This window comes from Capra hircus, chromosome 18 (assembly GCF_001704415.2).
Source record: "Capra hircus breed San Clemente chromosome 18, ASM170441v1, whole genome shotgun sequence".
Taxonomy (NCBI): Eukaryota; Metazoa; Chordata; class Mammalia; order Artiodactyla; family Bovidae; genus Capra; species Capra hircus.
Window position 1 is genome coordinate 391,151 of NC_030825.1, and position 22,383 is coordinate 413,533.

At 42.4% G+C, this 22,383-nt stretch overlaps 1 protein-coding gene across 1 annotated transcript; it reads right to left on the bottom strand.

The window, feature by feature from the left end:
- NRSN1 (neurensin 1) lies at positions 381-20,420 on the bottom strand. The gene is made up of 4 exons (XM_005696787.3): positions 20,222-20,420; positions 18,452-18,524; positions 12,956-13,153; positions 381-2,128 (listed from the first exon to the last, which is right to left on the bottom strand). The coding sequence occupies exons 3-4, from the start codon at positions 13,142-13,144 to the stop codon at positions 1,730-1,732; spliced, it is 588 nt and encodes a 195-aa protein (XP_005696844.2). The 5' UTR covers positions 13,145-13,153; positions 18,452-18,524; positions 20,222-20,420; the 3' UTR covers positions 381-1,729.

Consider the following 22,383-nt stretch of genomic DNA (forward strand, 5'->3'; position numbering starts at 1 on the left):
GAAGATTCCTTGCTACACATCACAGAAGTCAACATGGAAAGCCTCACAGTGTCACCTTGCACAGGTGCCTGGGAGCTTGAATGAAGCTTGAATGAGGCTTCTGAGAACACAAGTAAAATGGCATTGCCAAGGGAAGGTAAGAACCCGAGGAAACTAGAACAGTTTCTCCCAAATGTGGCCAGCGATCCTTGTGAAGGATGCTGATCTGCTGCCTGTTTGATGCTGGACGATGCAAAAGAAACCATGTGCACAAGAGCACTAATTGCTTCATTTATTCTTCCACTTCGCCAGGGGACCTGCAGAGCTCACTCAGCCTCAGAATGGAAAATTACATGTTGGAGAGAAACAGCCACACCGAAGGAATGACAAGGCAATTCGGGTTCTGCTCGTTCACATGTTTTATTTATCCAGTGAAGGAAGGAAAAAACAAAAAGACAGAATTTGAAGGTGGCACAGGTTCTGAGAGGGCATCAAGCTCACGTGTTCTGTTTTCCTCAGTCTAATTTAAATCCACAGATTAAATAGAAGTGCAAAGGGATGAGGCGAACACTTTACAGGAGAAGAAAGTGTCTTTTTCGAGAAACAAAACCCTCTTAAGGTTTATATCTACTCAGGGGTTTCTTAGTGGAGGATGGCTTACTTTTGTCTCTATAAAAATATGACAGCATTGTATAAACTGCTGGGGTTGGATATTTAGGAGTAGGTGGCATGGAGGATCCTGACTTGGCAAGTTTCTGGGAGTCCAGATCTGAAAGAATCCCACTGTGGCAAGAGCCACAGGAACACTGTAAACATCCTCGGTCATGGACACACAGCGACACATGGCAAAACAAGACATCACAGACCAGGACCCCCATTCTACAGATGGGGAAACTGAGGCCTGGGAGCTTAGGTGCTTTCCCCAAGATCACGCAGCTAGTTAGTAATAGGAACTCAAATTTCTTGACTTTTATTTCAGTGCTTTTGGTCACTGCATAAATAGATTCTCCTAATAGTAATTTCTTTCCCAAGATTCAAAAGTTGGCAATTTGAGCTCTTTAAGTGGAAAAAACTGGAGAAAACAAAACAAACAAAGAAAGGTTTGTGGAGAATCCTGAAAAGTTTGTTTCTGATCTTCAGTTCAGTTCTGTTCAGTCGCTCAGTCGTGTCCGACTCTTTGCGACCCCATGAATTGCAGCACGCCAGGCCTCCCTGTCCATTTCTGATCTTAAGGACTCATATTACATTAGAGCTAAAAGACCAATGTTTGGGTCAAAATCAGGGAATTTGATTTTTCTATGAACACACACGACAATATCTTACATGTAGTGAGACCAGGAATAGAAGGCAGCACCACACAGGAAAGGTTAGAAAATTAGGAAAAACAACGCAGGAAAGTAAAACGGACCACGTTAGCCATTGGTAGGCTGGTCTGAACTGTTGAGTGCTTTCCAAGAACATGGGAAATGTCACAAAGTCACACTGTGTGAGAGAGGAGATCCAGAGAGCTCCTGGTGGGCACCCAGCCGCACCTCTTTAGGCAGCTGGGTGCATGTGCCCACGCTGACCCACTGCATCAAGGGTCCCCAGGGCCACTGAATGGAATGAGCCTGAGCTCAGTCACCACTCTGCCCACTGTCCAGCACAGCTCTGGGGCAGATCAACGCCAAAGCCTTGTCATCTCCAAACTGGCCTGCTCCCTTGCAACACTGGGTGTAAATTAGAGAGGGGAGGTTGGGTGGAAAAGATTTCAGGTTGCCGCTAAGGGCTGGACATTGTGAACCCTGGACAGAGTGACTGGTATCTTTGTTTCTCCAGGGCCTGGAGCTCTTGTAATGGGCTGAGTGTGGGCCTTGATGTCTGCGATTCGCTCTTTAAACCTTTGCTGAAGGAATTTCTCTTCTTTGGAGTAGCTTTTTGCTAACACTGACATCAGCAGGCACCCTGCCATGGACGTGCCCCCGATGCAGAAGAGCACGGCACCCGCCAGCTGGCACATGTCAAGGGCTCCGTTAAACTGGACAGCGTGCGTGTCCACCACCACGAAGTTGGCCTCGCCAAAGGCTTCGATTTTGGGGGGCACAAGAAAGCCCACTGCCAGGACAGTCAAACCGAGAATCACGAAGACTGTGCCCGAGATGAGTCCGACCTAGAGAAAGACACAAATAAGATAGAGTGATGTGGTACTTCAGCTCCCTAGGGCAGGGCAGGTCTTGTTTGAAAGGAGAGATTTTTCCCAGTTGAAAGCCAACATGATTTTCTTTTTAAAAAAGAAGATGAAAGGACTTTTCTGATTTTGATACCAGCCAGGTGCTGCCTCACTGACTTGATTTTTCCTTCGAGTTTTCTGTTTGTCTGATGCTCTGCAGTTGACAAAGCCCCTTTGGCTTATGTTGTCTCATTTGGTCTTGAGCAAGAGAAGAACAGCCCCATACCTAAGAGCTGGCATCACTCTCCCTACCGGAAGCTGGCCCGGGACCCCCATGGGTGCCATGTTGTTCTGTTGGCACCATCAACCTCGCAGAACCTCAACATCAGACAAGCTCATTCTGTACTCATGACGAAGTGAGACAAACCAAAACCGCTTCACGATTTTGTCTAAGCACAGACAAAAACAAGGTCATTTACAAACCAGAAAATTAGCTGGCCCGGGACCCCCATGGGTGCCATGTTGTTCTGTTGGCACCATCAACCTCGCAGAACCTCAACATCAGACAAGCTCATTCTGTACTCATGACGAAGTGAGACAAACCAAAACCGCTTCACGATTTTGTCTAAGCACAGACAAAAACAAGGTCATTTACAAACCAGAAAATGCTATGCTCTTCCCACCCTGCATAATATAAATGATTATTGATTCTTTACCAATTACAGTTTTATTTAGTCTTACTCTAGTCTGCCATGGAGAAGGAAATGGCAACCCACTCCAATATTCTTGCCTGGAGAATCCCAGGGACAGAGGAGCCTGGTGGGCTGCTGTCTATGGGGTTGCACAGTCGGACACGACTAAAACAACTTAGCAGCAGTCTTCCCTTGGGATAGATAAGATTTATTATCTTATACCTAATCATAGAATTGTCCCTGATAATCAAAAGTAAACTCTGGCTCCTGTAGACTCTTCAGTCCCCCATGCCTACCCCACCCCCCTCAAATCACCCAACCAAAGCCCACACCCTATAATCCTTTCTCACATTCTCTTATTGAAATGCCCTTTGGTGTCATTTTCTCTCACTGTGATGAGCAATACACTCAACTTGTTCAACACAGAAGTGTGTTCCTGGTGATTTTGGCTGGAGGCCATTGACAGTGTGGAACAGCTCACCCTTTCTCCAAGCTGGTGGAGAAAGAACCATGATTACCAGTTAAAGGCAAGGGAATGTAGCCTCTTGGAGGGTAGGTCACTGCCCCAAGGAGGGACAGGGAGGACAGATAGTGAGTAGCACAGGATGGGCTAGAAGCCACAGGTCTGACCCCAGGCCAGTGCTCTTTCTCCTCTGATATATAGCTGTTTGGACTTTACTTGTGCAGAGGTTGAGAAACGTTAAGAGCAGCAGATGGAGATGAAACTGCATTAGCTCAAGTTCCAATTAAGTGTAACCCACTGAAGATGGAGAGTGATATACCATTTGGCGGTTTATGCTCAGAGGTTTGGAATGAACAGACTCAGGCTTGGATTCCAGCACTGCCAACTAGTACTTGAATCGTAAAAGGAAAGCTACTTAAACACTCTCATTAACTTCCCCATTTATAAAATGATAAATGATAATAGTACCTACCTCATAAAGTTGTGAGGACTAAATGAGAGCATGCATGAAGGCTTTCAGCCCTGGGCCTGGCTAAGCCACGCATTGCAATAAGTAGCTATTACTACTATTATTTGGAAATGTGCCTCTTGTTAAATTATGCTACATTGGCAAGAGCATTGCAACAATCTGTCAGTACTTGGGATAAAGAACAGCTAATATAGCTTATTTTTTAAACACATTTTTCATTTCCTCCTGTTCCTAATTGCTTTTAGTTAGAATAACCAGGTTGGAAAAATAACCAAATGCATAACACCATTTAATCTTGAACATCTAAAGTATATTTATCTAACTTACTTATTATAATTCAAGGAAATACACCTCATTAGATACTTCTTTAGTAGAAAGTTGGGATAACAGAAGGAAAACATTCGTAAATCCATCACTCTAATAAAGAGGGGAGGAGAGCTAATGTTAGTGAGCACTGATCATGACCCAGCCACTGTGACTGTCTCTTAATCCTCACTAGCGTCTCATGAGATGTAGATATTTTTATCCCTATTTCACCTATAAGAAACTGAGGTTTATAGGGTTGAAGAAACATAGTTCAAAGTCCTTTTATTAAGCAGGTAGTGTGACTGGACTCTACCAGCTCGGTGTGACTTCTAGGCCCCACTTCCCACTTTCATTCTTCCATGAGACTTCGCCAACTGATATTTTGTACATTACCTTTACTATTTTTTAAAAAAATTACAATAGACTTTGTCACCATATATAAACAAATTTCCATTATGTAATATTGTAAAGAAACTGAAAAACAAGAGTCAGTCGTCTGAAAAAAAGTATTCTACATAAGATATAAGTATTGCAGGAAAAAATTGGGTTGTAAAATATCACATTTTGGATGGCTTTCTACATTTTTCCAAGAATGGTGGCAAATCAATTCACCTTCAAAGACTAGCCGTTATTTATAATGTTTAAAAAATGACTCATGTTGGAAAATTCTGAATGCCCAAACTAAATTAACTTAAATATCCATGGTGACATGCTTTGTATGTCACTAAATTACCTCCCTCCTCAAGAAGTGGCACTAATTCTCCAAAACTGAGGGCAGCAAAAACGTATCCATCTTCGTTTCTAAGGTTCTTAAGAGCAAGGGAGGCCAGGGCGCTCCGTCTTCTATTTCTGTCCTGTCTCTCTGCAGCAGTCGGTCTAGTCTTGCGCCCAATAAATATTCCTGACGGACTAACTTAAACCACCAGGCTGCTGAACTTGGAGCCAGGTGATTGATTCTCAGAGCAGTTTGCTCCTCAACCGAGCAGTGTTTTATAGATTAAAATCTACTCTTGGAATATCAGTCAGAAGCTAAAAGGCAAACTATGCCTTGCAGATGGCAGAACTGCTCACTTCAAGAACTGGAAAGTGGCTGGCCTCCCTGAGCCTTGCCCCACTTCCCGGTTATATCAGAGGATTGGAGAGAGAGGCTTGCCATCTGTGGAGGGGAGCATGATGTAATGAATAGTACGTAATCCCCAGGATTCTGAGGGTGCCACCAGTGCAAGTCTAATGAGGATCTCCAAAAGAGGTGCCCAGAGAGTGACTCCAAACCTGTTCAAACACATCAGGAAGAGCTTGGGGTGGTAGACATGAAGGAGAAACACTGAGAACACTGAGAGCATCATAGTGGTGAGGAGGGATACTGAGATACATCAGTGTAATCCTGGTGCCATCTAAGCGTACTGAATGGAATAAGAAAGAAATTTGGAGTGATGCCATACAGTATCAAAAAATTTGTCTCTAGACATGGCTCTGACTTGAAGTAGTTTTAGGTCTAAGAGAAAAGAGGTTCTATTAAATAAAGTTTAAGAAAGGCAACACAGGTTTTTCTTTTAAACGTTCTAAGAGAGTAAACCAGCTCTGTTTGGGGTCATGCAAAAGTCTTGCAGGGCTGCTGGGAGAGGGGCTGCCCAGAGTAGCTGGGTGCGGTGGGATGGTTAAGTCAACACCCCTAGTGAGAGAGAAGGGCCTCTCCAGGTGATGACACACTGACTATAGAGACAACAGCAAGGGCAGGTTTCCCTGGAGAAGGAAACGGCAACCCATCCAGTATTCTTGCCTGGGAAATCCCATGGACAGAGGAGCCTGGCAGGCTACAGTCTATGAGGTCACAAAGAGTCGGACATGACTGAGCGACTACACACAAGGGCGGTTTTTGTGCTGTGACTTCTGATGACTCTGTTGACTCTGGGGAGGAGCGGTGAAAACCCAGTCTCTGCTGCTGGAAAGGAGGACTGGACAGGGAAGAGAGCTTGGATTCCAGAAATTCTGCTGCTGGGGGCTGCAAGCCAGAAACTGCTGTTATTTTGACCAACGTCCCCTTCGTTGTTCTGTCTGTGAGCTGATGAGATCTGAAAATGCAGTTTACTCCAAGAAGCAGAGCTGGCAGCAGGAGTAAGGCAGCTGTTCTGGCAGAGAGGAGGCAGTCATGACTGTTGGAAGCCAGAACCAGCGTGGCAGGGAAGAGCAGCATGTGGGGGGAAATTGCTGGATGGAGCTAAATGTGAAAGGAGCCATCTGGATTTGAGGTAAAATCCAGAAGAGGTGCAGCAAGAGTGAAGATGGGCTTTCTTTCATCCTCCTCGCCCCGAGGGCTGCGGCTGACCACTCCTTAGCAGCACCTGAGCTCAGAGTGGTGTCCCCTGCCAGACTGATGGCAGATTCTAACTCATCTGGCCTGACCCTCTTGTAGGGACACTGAGATTTACAAAGCAATGACCAACGCGAGGCTAGGATCCAGATCCTTCTGTGTAGGCCTCACCTGATACAATTTCCACAGCCCTTCTGGGCAGCGGGATCCCCCACTAGTTCCTCTAGCTCTGTCCCTCCGGCCAGTCAGCACATTCAATCACTTCCATCTTCAAAAGCTATTCCAGAACCCTGCGTTCCCCTCTAACTACTTCTTGAACTCATTCCTACCCTTGGCAGAAAAGCTTGGTCCTCTCCCATTGCACTGAAACCCGTTTCTCTGAGGTCACTGAGGACCTCCCAAATGTCAAATCCAATCTTTCTTCTCCATGTGTATATCCTGTAGTCAGTGATTTTCAGCGCTCAGGCTTTCTTAAGACCATCACCAATGGTTTTCCCTGACACATTTGTCTCCTGCATCCACGTCTACATCTTGAACGACTCACTCTTAACCTGCTTTGCCAGAAACTCCTAAATTATTGGTGTTCCCCAGGGTTCCAGCCCTGACTCACATTGCTTACTCAATATGTTCTCTCTAGGGTTTAATTTTGTGGCCGCAGTTTCAACTCCCACCTATATACCAATGGCTTCCAAATCTCCAACTCCAGTCTAGATTTCTCTCCTGGGCTGTAGCCCCATATTTATGATAGTCAATGGGAGGATCTACACAAAGATGACCCAAAGGCTCTTCAAATTCCAAATATTCAAAATGATATTTTCTTCTTTTCTGCTTAATTTCTCTGCATTCCTGCCATCCACCCATTCAGAGTCCCTCCTCATGCTGGTAGTCAATGGACAATTAAATCTTGTTAATTCTACTTCATCAGATTCTCTTGAATCTTCTCTCTCCATCACCGCAGCTGTGCTAATGGTAACAGAGCACTATTAACTCTCGCCCATGTCATTGCAACAGCATTCTGACCGTCCCCCTGGCTAGGCTCATCTTTCCTCATCCATTTTTCACATGCCATCTGAGAAAAATGCTTTTTAGAAAATAATACCACGTGGTTTCTCTTAAGGGGTTTCCTTATTCATTTTTAGCAAGACTTTGCAAAGAAATCCAAGATGTAGGTTTAAATTCTGATTTAGCTTATTCAGAATAAGGGGGGAATCTGGAGAGACTGGAACAGGAAGGAGGGGGGTCTAGGGAAATGGGAGAGGTACCGGGATCATTTACACTCTTACTAAGTCTGAGGAGGAAACAGTCTTGCCTTGTACCTGCCCACTGCTGTTGAACATCCTTTGAAAGTGAAGGGCTCAGTCGTGTCTGACTCTTTGCGACCTCATGGACTATAGCCTCCGTCCATGGGATTTTCCAGGCAAGAGTACTGGAGTGGGTTGCCATTTCCTTCTCCAGAGGATCTTCCCAACCCAGGGATCGAACCTGGGTCTCCCACACTGTAGGCAGATCCTTTACCGTTTGAGCCACATCCTTTGGGACATTTCTCATATCGGCTGAGGAGGAGGATAATCCTGGGGTGAGGAAAGAACGATTGGGGTGAGAAGACTGCTTCCATTAGTTCATACCTGCTGTATTTTGGCTGTCTGCTGCACAATGATAGTGGCAGCAGTCTTAGTCAAGGTCAAGTGCAAGGATGAAAAAGAAAAATTCCGCGCCAGCCTGTTAGGTTCTTGGCCAGAGGCAGTGGGTGGCAGGGGGTAGGTGGGACTGTGTCACGCAGGTTTTTGCAGACCCCAGCAGTTGCAGGCACTGGGAAAGTTAGCAGTGCCAGAGGCAGTCATGCAGGCATCTAGAATGTGAGGCCCAGAGCGTGTGTATAACACTGTGTGTGTGTGGTGTGGTGGTGATGGGGTGAGGCTGTTTGTTCCTGGTTGTGAGTCAACCTTCCCAAGAAAGTCTTGATTTATTCCCTTACCCTCTCACTGTACTCAATCAAGCTGGAAGGTTCTGGAGACATTTCTACTTCACAGCCTTTCAAAGTCTCTGTGATCCAGCTCTTGTATACACTCCCATGTTCTTCTTTTGGTTCATCCCTTGGCCTCTGTGCTCCACCCTTGGCCCAGCCACACTGAACTGCTGGCATCTCCCAAGCCTGCCATCTTCTCTCACGATGCAGCTTCTGCAATGCTTTTCTTTCTTTTGGGAAGGATGCCCTGTTCCTGTGAACTCCTCTGTGGAGTCACTTCCTCCCCAGGCTGCATCAGGTTCTCCCTGCCCCAAACCCTGGGCTCCCAGTAAGTACTGCGATGCTGTCACAGTGGATTGTAACAATCTCCGTACACAACCATCTTCCTTATTTGACTGTGAACTCTGTCAGGTCAAGGCTATACCTTATTCACAAGCAAAGAAATGTCGTGTTCACAACTGAACCCAGAGCTTTATGCATGGCAGACATATAAATATTTGTTTTTTGTTTTTTTAAAAAAGAACAGCATTGTGGAACAAGGTTATGTCAATCCATGGATAGAGCAAAGCTTCTTTGGGACCCCATGGACTGTATGGACTGTAGCCTTCCAGGCTCCCCTGTCCATGGAATTCTCTAGGCAAGAATACTGGAATGGGTTGCCATTTCCTTCTCCAGGGAATCTTCCCAATCCAGGGACTGAATCCAGGTCTTCCTTCCTTGTAAGCAGATTCTTTACCATCTGAGCCACCAGAGAAGTCCCATAAAGTTTCTAACTCAAGCCCGACTGATTCCAGTCTCCATTCTCATTAAGCCCCCTCCCATTGCTGCCCACACTAAGGAGCTGGCTCAGCAGCAGAGTCCTGCCGAGGCTCTGTGAATGTGGCCCCAGTGAAAGACCCCTTAGCAACACTATAGTGGAAGAGGGGTCGGGGGAGCCCACATCTTGAACTACTTACAAGATGCAGTTTGAAATGAAAAAGAAAAAAAAACAAAACATAAAAAAGAATCATGATGGAAACATGCATCATCAGTGCCTTTCTCTGTGTTGATACCAAGTACTTCACACATTCACTGGCAAGAGTTCCCTTATATTCCCTAGGAGGCAACCCAGGAGTGGCTGGGGTATTCCCTTGGTAGAGATGAGGTCTCTAAGACAATCCATTCTTGGGTATTTCTGCTTGACTGTAGGCTTCTCAAAGCCCCACCTGGTATTTTATGATTAGGATGTGAGTTTAGGATTTGGATTTTGCTGGCATATAACCTCTATGAGGCCATGGATGTTTGCTCGGCTTTATTCTCTGAACTAGGTCCAGTACCACAGGGAACAAATATTTTTGGATCTTGTTTGTGTGAAACAGAAGAGAGAAAATACTGAAATCTGAATTCTGGGGTTGGTAATTTACTGAGAGCTCTTTATTGTAAATCCATACCCATATATTATTTGATGGATTTATAGCTTCACAAATTGTATAACCACTAGTGCTTTGGAACCACCAGCACTTGCAATATTCTGTATGTCAGAGGCATTTTAGGCTCTTGGCACAACAGACCTGTCAGGCAAATATTTGTTTTTTTGACACATAGAGAAGCAACCACCCACTTATCTGGGTAAATACAAGATGTGCCAAGCTTGGCTGTGTATTTCATTGGTCCAGGCCAGTACCAATTCCTCAGAGGTAACACTTGTACAGAATAAAAAGGCTGGCTTGACCAGTTCTAATACAAGGAACCTGCCAGTAGTAAGATTTTGAATCAACAGAGGTCTTGGGTAAACCATAGTAACAACTATATTACCCAATATTTTACTTATTAACTAAATTTCCAGTTTTATTTCTATTTCAGACCTCAGTGTTCCATATGACATCTGATAATAGGAGCAAATACATCAAATGCTTATTGAGTACCTGCCAGACATTGTACTAAGCTCTTTTCATATCTTACTTAACTCTCACAAGTGTGTGGCAGGTATTATACGTATCACTGTTAGAGGCTCATTAAGGTTAAGTTTCTCATGTTCATGCTTAGCCATGTCCAACTCTTTGTGACCCTATGGACTGTAGCCCACCAGGCTCCTCTGTCTGTAGGATTTTCCAGGCAAGAATACTGGAGTGGGTTGCCATTTCCTCCTGCAGGGGACATTCCTGACCCAGGGACCAAACCCACATCTCCTGCATTGGTAGGTGGATTCTTTACCACTGAGTTACCTGGTATGATAGTTATAGCTATTAAATGAAAAAGTTGAGATTTGAACCCACGTCAGCCGAGTAATTGATGTCTTTGAACTGTGGTGCTGGAGAAGATTCCTGAGAGTTCCTTGCACAACATTAAGCTCAAACCAGTCAATCTTAAGGGAAATCAACCCTGAATACTCATTGGAAGGACTGATGCTGAAGCTGAAACTCCAGTATTTTGGTCATTGATGTGAACAGCCGATTCACTGAAAAGTCTCTGATGCTGGGAAAGATTGAGGGCAGAAGGAGAAGAAGGCATCAGAGGAAGAGATGGCTGGATGGCATCACCTATACAATGAACATGAACTTGGGCAAACTTCAGGAGATGGTGAGGGACAGGGAGGCCTGGTGTGCTGCAGTCCATGGGGTCACAAAAAGTCAGAAATGACTGGGCAACTGAACAACAACAGCTGAGGACAGAGTCCATGCTTATAATCATTACTTTGTTAACTGCCTCTTGTTGAATTCTATTGCCAGTACATTGGAAGTTTATGTCAGTATCAGTGTCTAAATTTCTGTGATATTTCGGGAGAAAGTTGGGGATGATTGGAAATCTCTAAAACACAGAATTGTAGACTGGAGGGAATCTGCGGCATCATCTAAAGCTGAACCTTCTCAGTAGCCCTTCCTACATCCTTGTCCTTTTCCTGATTTATAAATGTTGTAACATCTGATGCCTTCTTCTCTTTTATGTCTGTACTCTCTTCTTGGATGACCTTTTCTAGTCTGGTACCTTATATACCTTCTATAGGTCAGTGACTCCCAATTCAGGAGCTGAAGACTGGTATATTTAGATACTTCTGCAGATCTCCACTTGCGTGACTAATAGGCACCTCCAATGTGGTGCTGTTGTTTAGTCGCTAAGTCGTATCTGACTCGCCAATGTAGCAATGCCAAAGTCAAACTCTTGGTTCATCACCCACCCCATTGCTCTCCTGGTGTTCGCCATCCCAGTGAGTTATAACATCATCCACTAAAGATCTCAGGCTACAAGTCTTGGAGTCAGGCTTGACTCTTCTTTCTCTTATGTCTAATTCACCAGTGTGTCTTAACAGCTGGCCTTCAAACTTCATGTTAAATCTGACTACACTTTGCCATCTCCATTAACACCATCCTAATCTAAGCCACTATTATCTCTTGCCCCTGGGTCCTTCAATAGACTCTTAAATAATTTAGCTACTTCTATCTTTGTGTTCTGTAATTTATTTTCTGTGCTATAGCCACAATGATCCTGCTAAAATATTGGTCAGGTTGCATCAGTCATCTACTTGAACATTCTGGTGGCTTTTTGTGTCTCTCAAGGGGAAAGCCAAAGTCTTCACAATCACCTCCGAGGCTCCATGCAAATCATCTGTGTCCTGTCATTTTTCTGAAATTGTCACCTGTTCTTTCCTCCCTCTCATTCCTCTCCACCCAGACCGGATCTCTTGATGTTTTTCAAACACACCAAACTTGTTCCCATTTCAGAGCTTTTGGACTTGCTATTTTCCCAGCTGAGAATGACCTTCAGCCAAATTATTTTATGGTTTCCTCCCTCAGCTTATCCTGGTATTTGTTCAAAGGTCATCTTCTTTGAAAGGCTTTCTGTGATCAGCATAACTAAATATCAGTTCTCTATCCCTCCTTAGCCTCTTATTCTGATTTAGTTCTCTTCATAGCACTTGCCACTATTATTCTTGCTACTTGCAAGACTAAAACTTGCTACTTGCTACTATTATTGTGTGGTTTATTTGTTTACAGTATGTTTACCATGACAGATTGTAAATTTTGTAAGGGCAGGGACTTTTTCTTCTCCCATTTACCGCTTTAATTTCCAGCACTTCGCAACTTTTTGAATGGAGTAGGTACTCACTAATTACCTACTGAATGATTGAATTTCTTGTCTAGCAAGTCTCCTACCTTTCAAGGAAGCTGAAGCTCATAGAACTTTATGACCATATATGTAGTGGAAGTAGGGCAGGTAGACTGACCACTGTATTATGCCTCAGCATTAACTCTCTCCAGTACTCAACTATTTCTTTTAATAATAATTATTGTAACTTTTAAAATGATACCATCCAAACCTGTAGGGGAGGCTTAAAGCATGTTTTGCCTTTGAATGGCTTTCATAGTTGGTGAATTTATGTGGCACATTAATAACAGTAGCAAAAATAATAATGATGGCGATTATACCTATTTACATTTCACCTGAAAATCAACAACTGTGCTGTGTTTAGAGGCTTTCTTCCCAAGATTTACAGTCTCCTTTCCTAAGGAAGAAAACGGCACTTAGTATCACCAAGAGGAATGCACATACAGAATCCCAGATCTCTCTGTTCTCTGCAGCTGAATTACTTACCATATGAAATGACTTCTCCATTTCCTGAGTTAAATCCATGCTTTTACTTACCTTCCAGAATACTGAGCTCCACCTGTTGGGTGATCTCTGGATCTGGAAATCATCCTCATACTCCCAGATGGAAGTGGTACAGTCTTCATAAAACTGGTGCAGGTAGGACCGGACTCCGTAGTGCTGGCGCCCGGCCTCTGTAGCAGCCTGTGCCTGCCTGGACCCACAGACGTTGCTGCAAGAACTCATCCTTCTTGGCTGGAATGACAACATCCACAGGCATCAGCCCAGTGAGCTCTGGCCTCAGGATCAAAAGGCATATTAAAGGTAAGAACTGGGCTGAATAATGTCAGCCTAATTGAACAATGCTCTTTTTCTGGGCAGAAAAGATACCTTTAAAGACTTGTCTTTCTTACCCAAGCTGGTCTTCTTTACTGAATGCAAAATCACCCCAAACACTCAGTTCTCCACAAGTAAAATGAGACATTAACAGTGTAGCACACTTAGATGATGCAAAAATTTAAGCAGGAAGCGCATGAGAAATGCAGCAAGGAAGCTGAGATTTTCCGTTGTCTTGACAAGAAATCTTCAATCTCTTAGAATCCAGTAGTGTTTTCACTTTCATGTTAAAGAATTAGGCAGGTACGCTCACTTGCTACAGATGAAATTTGTCTTGGACTGTCCCTTTCAATGCTTAACCATGTTCCCTTGTGGAAGCTACATGGTGTTACATAGCAGTTTGAAATTCTGCCTTTGGATCTCATGTATCTTCTCCTAACAATGGAGAAGTTGTACAGAAGCTTCATTAAAAAGTTGCTGAGCAATTTGTGCTTCATACTTTATTAATCACAAATGGCTTGGTCAATAATTAACACCTCACTGACTCTAACTCCAGATATTTCAGGCATTATTTGTTGATACATCTGATTACATGTGATGCTAGAGCATAATGTAGAGAGTAGACCTACTTTTTACTATTTCCATTTAGTGTCTACTATAAATAAAAACTCATGTAACTGTTTAATGAAACTAAGCTCTAGGTAGGTTGTTTAGGATGCTGCCTTCTTCAGATGGAAATTTCAATTTAATTTGATCTAATTTGACCTTAAACAGAGGCATTTGTTATTAATACATGGCAAAAACAGACAAACAAGGAATTACTGAAGGACAGAAATTTTGGTAAGAGAATTCTCATTCTGTTTTTTCTTTAGTTTTCTGATCTTCATATAAGCAGACCAATAGGTAGCTGGAAATGTGAAATACTTTTTTAGATTTTTCAATTATCCTTTAGACAGTTTTCCCTGTATGGGCACAGTTTAAAATCTAGATAATTTTGCCTGTCTCAACGTGACAAAGCAAGGAACAACATTCAAAGGTATCTTCCTACTGGACCAGGGTTTCTCAGGGCCTACGTTATATAATACAATAAAAAGACACATTAAGTGTTTTCAATTACTTGTCATGAAACCAAAGCAGTATTGTTTATATACAAGAAAAACTTAATCTAAAATTCTAGGAGGTGTTCCTGTGTGGCCACTTAGTTTGGTTGGATATTATCATGGGGCTAAAAGCAAAGTTGAACCAAGGGATTCACTGACCCATAGCCACAAAGTGAACCCTTGAGAATAGCTTGCAACTGTGTGCCCTCAGCCACAAGTGGGTTTTGGCTAAAAGTTGTAGTCAGATTCAGGAAAATATGGCCTTGATCTTAGAAAAACAATGCAGACAGGTGTCACTGATGGTGACTGATGACCTCATCTCTTTAAGTGTTGGTCAGTGTTACGTTTAGTGCCTGCCTTCCAGTGGCTTCTTCCTGTCTCAGGTCCAATTACTTTCTAAAGAAATCAACCAGGAGGAGAGAGCAGGGAAAGAAATTTTTTTGTGTGTGTGTGTATGTGTGCTTGCTTTTTAACATTTCAGAAGGATATTATTTTGTAACAATATCAAGATTTCAGAGTGTATTCTGCCTGATTAGAGCAATAACATCTAATAGACCAAATTCTTTTGTTAACCTAGTTTTCATATTTTAAATGCTAGGATGACCTCTTTAGTACCTTTTATTTCATGCTTACACAATGAAGATGATTAATAAGAGCCTATTAGTGATATTGTGGTATAGAAGTAGAATAATTTTAAAGGCACTTTCTTCTAAGACATTCTAATAAACTTTCAGTCAAGGGAAGAAGTGATTAGTATTACTAAGTCTGCTTTGTCATTGAGGAAATTGAGGCAAAGAAAAGTTATCTACTAAAGGTTATATGAGTCAGGGAGTAGATGAAAGATGACAAAACAATAAATGGGAGTATGGATTGATTAACAGATTTGCATAATCAGAACCAGCTCATGCAAATACATATGTTCAGGTTTTCTATAAAGCAGTAGAGACTTTAACATTAAAAAAGGCCAAAAATAGATATGATAGGTATAAAAAAATTCCCTCATAACAGTAGTAAGAGTTATCTTCCTTTGATGCTGAAGTTGTCCTTTCTCAGGATTTAGCTTTGGTGCAGAGCAGGACCTTGTGGCATACTGGAGTCATTCCCTGCACAGCTTGTTTCCAGAGCTCTAGGTTAAATGTTTCTGCTTTAGAGGATGAGACCCAGCAGTCCAACTTGGCTGAACACGATATGGGTAACATCATAAAAGAGAGAGAAGATGTCATAAAACAAATGCTTTTGAGCCTGAGTGATAGACGGCTCTACTCTAAGTCAGAATGGATTTTCAGTGATGTTGGATACATTTCAGAAGAGAAATCCCAAGGAGTCTTATTCTCTTCTCTGGGCATACAAAGTACAAGGACATGGCTTTGGCTGTGACAGCCACACAGAGCAGAGAGAGGGCACTAATGCTAGTTCTTGATTTGCAGCTTACTGGTATTGACATCTTAGGCAAGCTTGGTAACTTCTCTGGGCTATGGTTTCATCATCCTTAAAATAAGATGGCTGGACCTGATGACCTCTAATTCCTTCTAGATGTAGTTTTTTCAGGAGTCTTTGGCCATGAATTTACAGAATGAGTTGATTTTTGTTGGATAAACAACTAGGTTTGGGAATTTCCCTCCTCCTCCCAAGTTCTGAATGATTGGTTGTTAGAGTGGTTTATTATCATATGCATGAAGCTTCAGTTTAAAAGAGCATATAAGCTACTAGTTAGATTAGTTACTTGGTATTCAGGAGACTGAACAGTTGTTAGTTCAGTAGAGGTTAATGTTATTTCAGTAGAGGTAGTCCCTGGGTTTCATACATCTTTCCAAACATATCATTTGTTGGGATTCACTCTTATAGGAGATGGATCACTTGGTAGAACATGATTTTTAAAATATAACATGTTATAGTAGAAATTTTGCACCTACAAAATCTCAACAGAGAGTTATATTCCTCATAGGAAAGTCAGTAACTTTTTGTCCTAGTATAGAAAATGTCACAGTTATACTTGGTTGATTGACACCTCCAATATTATAAAGAGGATACACAAGGTCATTTCACAACATCACTTTAAAAGCTGGGTGATGATTACATGATAAAGTAGAACTGAGAAGAAAGTGATGGTATGTGCAAAGGCACTTTAGCTTGTCTTAGCATTTATTTAATGAGTAAGGTTTCATGAGGATTCTGGTTTGTGTTTCGATAGGTATAGTAGCATCAGCAAAAACAGTAATGTTAAATCTATGACTGTTGTTAAGTGATGGATCCTAAAGGGGCTCCTTTCTTTAGAGAAAGCTTTAACATCCCAAGAAGTGTATGCATAGGGGAGGTGAGTGAAAATATTCTCTGATAGTGTATTTAAGTGAGTCCTTACGAGTATTCATTTCATACACATTCTAGAGAAGCCTGCTACATCCTCACTGCCAGCATGGCCTTCATGATGGAGAACAAGCAACGTTAGTGTCTGGCTACTTGGTCATTTATGGAGTGGGAACTGCCTTCATTCTTCCAGAAGGACTTTCTGGGTGTGGATAAGTGAGGATACATCCATAGTCTTCTTCTTTTTCTTGTATATGGTATCTATCTTAAATGTTGTACATTAAATGGATATTCAATTCTTAGCAACATATCCTACCTATTATACACCAGGGACTCATAGAGACAGAAAAATCATTCCTTAACTGCCCCCACTCCCCAACTCTTCTGAGAGGCTTTCAACAGTGAGCACGATAAATATCAGCCCACTATCACTCTCTATCCCCTTATCTAGATTTGTTCATAGCACTTGTTATTACCCAGTCCTCTGTGATGTGGTTTATCTGATGGTCTAATAGACTGTATACATGATAAACTGAAAACTTCTTGAGGCCAGGGACATTTTCTATCCTGTTTACCATTTTGAAATTTCTTGGCACAGAGTTCTAAATGAGTTGGTGTGGATGACGGTCTGAGTGGTCCTTGATTTTTCATTCCTCCTTTCCTTCGGTGCTTTTAAAGCACTAGTTATATGCTAGATTATGTGAGACACTGGTTACAAAGATGAGTGGGGTACACATTTTGCTCTCAGTTGACCCTTGGGCTAGAAGAAGAAACACTTCTGAAGTAGTATGTGCAACAAAATGGGCGCTGAAATGAGGTATTTACAGCAGGAAGAGGTATAAATACTGAGAATCCCTTGAATGACTATTCAGCTAACAAACCCATGCATGTGTTGCCATGATCCTTATGTGTGCCACTACACTAGATATCAGTTTTTGGAGATTTGAATTTGAGTCTAATAGGAACAGTTACTTTTTATTTTACTTGAAAAATGTTCACAGCCATGAAAATAGAAATAAGGTTTTATGCCTCATGAAGCCTTAAGAATACCAGAGATTTTATATTACTTGTCTTCATGGTCTCCTCGAGAGAAGTGAGGGAGAAAATTGAGGCCCAAAAAGTATGACTGTTTTCCCATGGCTCTGTGTGTGAGTCAGCTGTGAAGCCAGGCACAGGCCTTGTTCTTTTTATTCTCTTGGAAAGATCATTCAATTTTTTCATACTGTTTTTCTCTCCCATAAAGTCATTCTGAGATAATGAGAGTGAAGTTCTCATTAGAGCCACTTCTGGGCCACAGATGCAAGGTGTATGTACAAAGCTGATTTAGATAATTTATCCAATACCACACCAAAAGGTCAATTCACTTAAAATAATCAGTTAGACTCAGAATGGACGCAGGATGGCATGAAAGCCTGCTAACAGCTTTTCACTTTTAAATCAAGCATTCTGGAATTATATAAGCATGAACTTAAAACTTGAAAATGTGTTTCTACTAATGAATGATGGTTCATTCAGAGATACTTCATTGTCTTGGGACAGTGGTAGAGATTGCGGCTCTCCAGTGTTAATTTTTATTCCTTCTAAGTTAGTGGATAAGCAGTCACTCCTATAATTTTTAAAGAGGGACAGGGGATAATGAAATGCAGTTATCTTATGACTTTACCTCTTTGAGATGTATTTTTAAATTAGATAAAACAAAGTCCCAAACCAAAATGAGCCGAGCAAAAGAATCCATATTCACGCTAAACTTCTTTATCGGTGTGCAGATCACAAGGTACTTACCAATTTACATGTGACAAAGTTTGAGTCTTACCTTTGAAAATTTCCTCTTCCTCTTCTTGTTGTTTACTCTTTGACCTTTCCTTTTAATGGCTCATTCTTCAAACCTAGTTAAGAATAAAAATCTCTGCAGAATGTGATCCAGATAAAAGTCTAAATTTCATAAGTCATTCTTATAACTTGTAAGGAATCATTTAACATCGACAAAAACATTGACAAAGGACTTCCTGTTCAAGAGCAGAGATAGTTTTTTTAGAAAAGTACAACATATTTTATAACTTTTTAATGGGCTCTCATGAGAGTTTATAAAGGAGATAATGTAAATGAAAAGGACTTTGTAAACTATAACACATTATGCAAATATATTCTTATTTTGATATAATTCTATTCCATGCAGTCAATAATACCAACTAAACTGACCCACTTGTGTTTTACAAATTCTAAAGAAAAAGATTACTAGCTTCTGATAGAGACTCCAGACTTGATCTCTTTGGTGCCTGTTCCATTATAATGTAAAATAATCTTATAGCCATTGTGTTTTCTAATCTATTTACATGCATTTTAGACTTATTAAGGCTCTTTGGATGATTTACTCAAGAGGTCGATTTTTTTCCTCCTATATCCATTTTCTTCCTATCATGATCATTTTACTTTTCATCTGCCTAAGAAAAGCAGGTGCCCATGCAAGATTTAATTAAAAAGCCATTGCCAGCTCTAGAGCTATTGGTTTCCTACATTACTCTAGTCATGTGAAAGAAAATAAGAACTGGGGCGATATTTCTCAAGAGGCGTTAAGAATTCTTTCTGATGAACAGTTCCCCATCCATCTTCAGGACAGTCTCAAAGGCTTGAGGTGGGTAAGCATGGCTGAGGCCTGAAAAACTGTTTTCAATATTTTCCTGGTTCCCTTTGTATGTACCATGGCCAAACCAACCTTCTTCAAGACATTAGTTTGTTCTGAAATTTTATTGTATTTCTGGGTCTGGATAAGTAACAGAAAACAAGTCTGTCTGTCTTTCATCTGTGCCTCTCTCTCTCATTAAGTGATTCCCCCCCCCCCTTTTTTTTTAAATCTGTCGTCGTCCTCTCTTTCTTTGAAAAAAATTGACTCCACACAAGCCCTTCACCAGAGGCTGGCCTGGTCTGGAGTCCAAGGAGCTGTTCAAGGTGCTGAAAATATTCCTGCTACAGAGCCAGGAACCAATTAAGTAAATAAAAGCTGTTCAGCTGTTTTCTTTGAGGTCATCAGCTTTGGTCGGACCCGCACCCAACGCCCCATTCTAACAATACAAAGAAGTAGGTGCTGAGATCACATAAAAAGTCAAAGATCTTTAGATAAGGCGAAGGAGAGGAAAGGGCAAGGAGCGGATATATTCAGCCTGGAAAAGAAATCAGTTCAGCTTTGCAAACCCCCAATACATATCTTTTTACTCTCATCTAATATTACAACTTTTTTTGTCTCACCGGAAAGAAACTCCTGAGTTCACCCTGTATACCTCCCAAATTCTTACATAACATAAACCACAAACCGCCAAAGAATGGAGTTGGTTACTCCTAATTTGTACATATTGGTGGATTTTAACATGCATGGATTTCATAGAGATTTGTGCCCATATAATAAACGTAGTCGAATTAGGTGTGTGTGTGCGTGCTTGCCTGTGTGTGTGTGTGTGTGCGTGTGTGTGAAAGACAGAGAATATGAATATTTGTGCATGAGGAGAGAGAAAGGAAAGAAAAAGGGAGGAGAGGGAGAAAGACAAATCGAGCCTAGAAAACCTCACCCCTGGGCTCCGCAAGGCTTTACCTGCCCCCTTGCGATCCCCTGACCCGTGGAGCAAATGCAGCCAGTTAGCCGCAGATCTCTCGCTGGGGTCCCATCGCCGCCGCCGCCGCCGCCGCCGCCGCCGCCGCCGCCGCCGCCGCTCCCGCCTCGCCGAACTCAGCCTGCGCGTGATTGACAGCTGGGCGTCCCGCGTGCCCGCGCATCCGAGGCCCGCGCAGCCGCTGCCGCCGCCGAAGGGGCGCGGATGTGCAGCGAGTGGGCGGGGCCTGGACTGGCCAGCCCTGCTTCCTGCCTGCGTCCCCAGTCTGGTGGTCCCTGGGCCTTCTGGAAGCCGGGGTCCTGTACCTTGTGCAAGCGCGGGGCTGGGCACCCTCTCTACCTTGTCCAGTGTTCTCCTGCCCAGCACCATGAATGGACCTAGCAGGCTCCACACGCGTATTTTTTTAGGTGGTCGGAGAGGCAGACTCACACCACCCTCATTGGTAGAGGCTTCTCCGGAGCCTATTTTTTTTGTCCTTGATGAGACACGAGGTGAGGAACTGCGCGGCTGGCGAAGCGCTGTCCACCTGAAAGAACCTTCTCACTTCTGTCAGCGGTTGGACACTTTCAATGTCTCCTCTTGTCCCTGACCCCAGGGACTTACGTGGATGAGATGGAAGAATGATGAAGAAAATGAGTTAAATGATGATATTTAAGAAACACACACAAATACACGAAGGCAAATACCCTAGAAAATTACCTGTGAGCACCTCAGAAAAATGTGTGTAGGTATGGGCAGCTTAGCATATAAATACAACGACCCGTGCTTCATGAGACTTCCTGGAGACCCCTGGTAAGTGGTCTATGATGAAAATGATCACTAAAATAGTAAATATTTGCACAGCCATTCTACACATAAAATAACATCCAATATTTGCACAGTGTTTTCTATGTCCCTTTGGATTTCTTTCTATCTGAAGTGACTTGAATCAGTGAGATAAAGTAAGATATCAGTTACATATGCCAAGATGTCTTTAAAATGTGGACTATCAGCATTATCTTGCCTTGTACAATCCATGGTTTTTATTTATCAGCTTAACAAGCATTAGGGAACAGAGAAGATAATTTTGAAGCAGCTAAGTGTTCACTTCAAACACACTGCACAATTTCCCTGAGTTATATTACATAGAAACATTTACCAGTGAATATCTTATTAATTCATTATTCAACACACATTTATTGAGTGTCTGCCATTTAGAGCACAAAAGGGAGAGATACAAACAGAAGCATTTTGGAAAGTCACAGAGAAGAGAGGTCAGGCGAGGTTGCAGACTCCTGAGCTGTTTTCCAGAGGGAAGCTGTGATTTGGCCTCAGCCTGCCTCTGTAACTTTATATTTCATGGCTTGCCTTCCAAGTTCATTTCTCATCTCACTGAACATATTCCGTGTTCTTCAAGCACAGCTTGCACCTACTTCCTTCCCTTTATTTACTTCAGTGGTTTTCTGTGCTTTCCCCCTCATATCTGTGTCTCCAAGTGCTGCCCATTTGGTCCTAGCATGACCAGCATCTTTTTCATACAGCGTTCTTTGATACACTTGAGTACGATTCATTGTTCTTTATTTTGACTATATATACACACATATATGAAAGTCTCTATCCTTACCTGTCTTGTACTGCTACGTTTATTTTTGCCGTGCATTCAGTTCAGTTCAGTTGCTCAGTTGTGTCTGACTCTTTGTGAGACCATGGACTGCAGCATGCCAGGCCTCCCTGTCCGTCACCAACTCCCAGAGCTTACTCAAATTCATGTTCATTGAGTCGGTGATGCCATCTAACCATCTCATTCTCTGTTGTCCCCTGCTCCTCCTGCCGTCAATCTTTCCCAGCATCAGGGATTTTTCCAATGAATCAGTTCTTTGCATCAGATAACCAAAGTATTGGAGTCTCAGCTTCAGCATCAGTCCTTCCAGTGAATATTCAGAACTGATTTCCTTAGGAATGACTGGTTGGATCTCCTTGCAGTCCAAGTGACTCTCAAGATCTTGTTTTCTCCAACACCACAGTTCAAAAGCATCAATTCTTTGGTGCCTAGCTTTCTTTATAGTCCAACTCTCACATCCATACCTGACTACTGGAAAAACCCATAGCTTTGACTAGATGGACCTTTGTTGGCAAAGTAATGTCTGCTTTTTAATATGCTGTC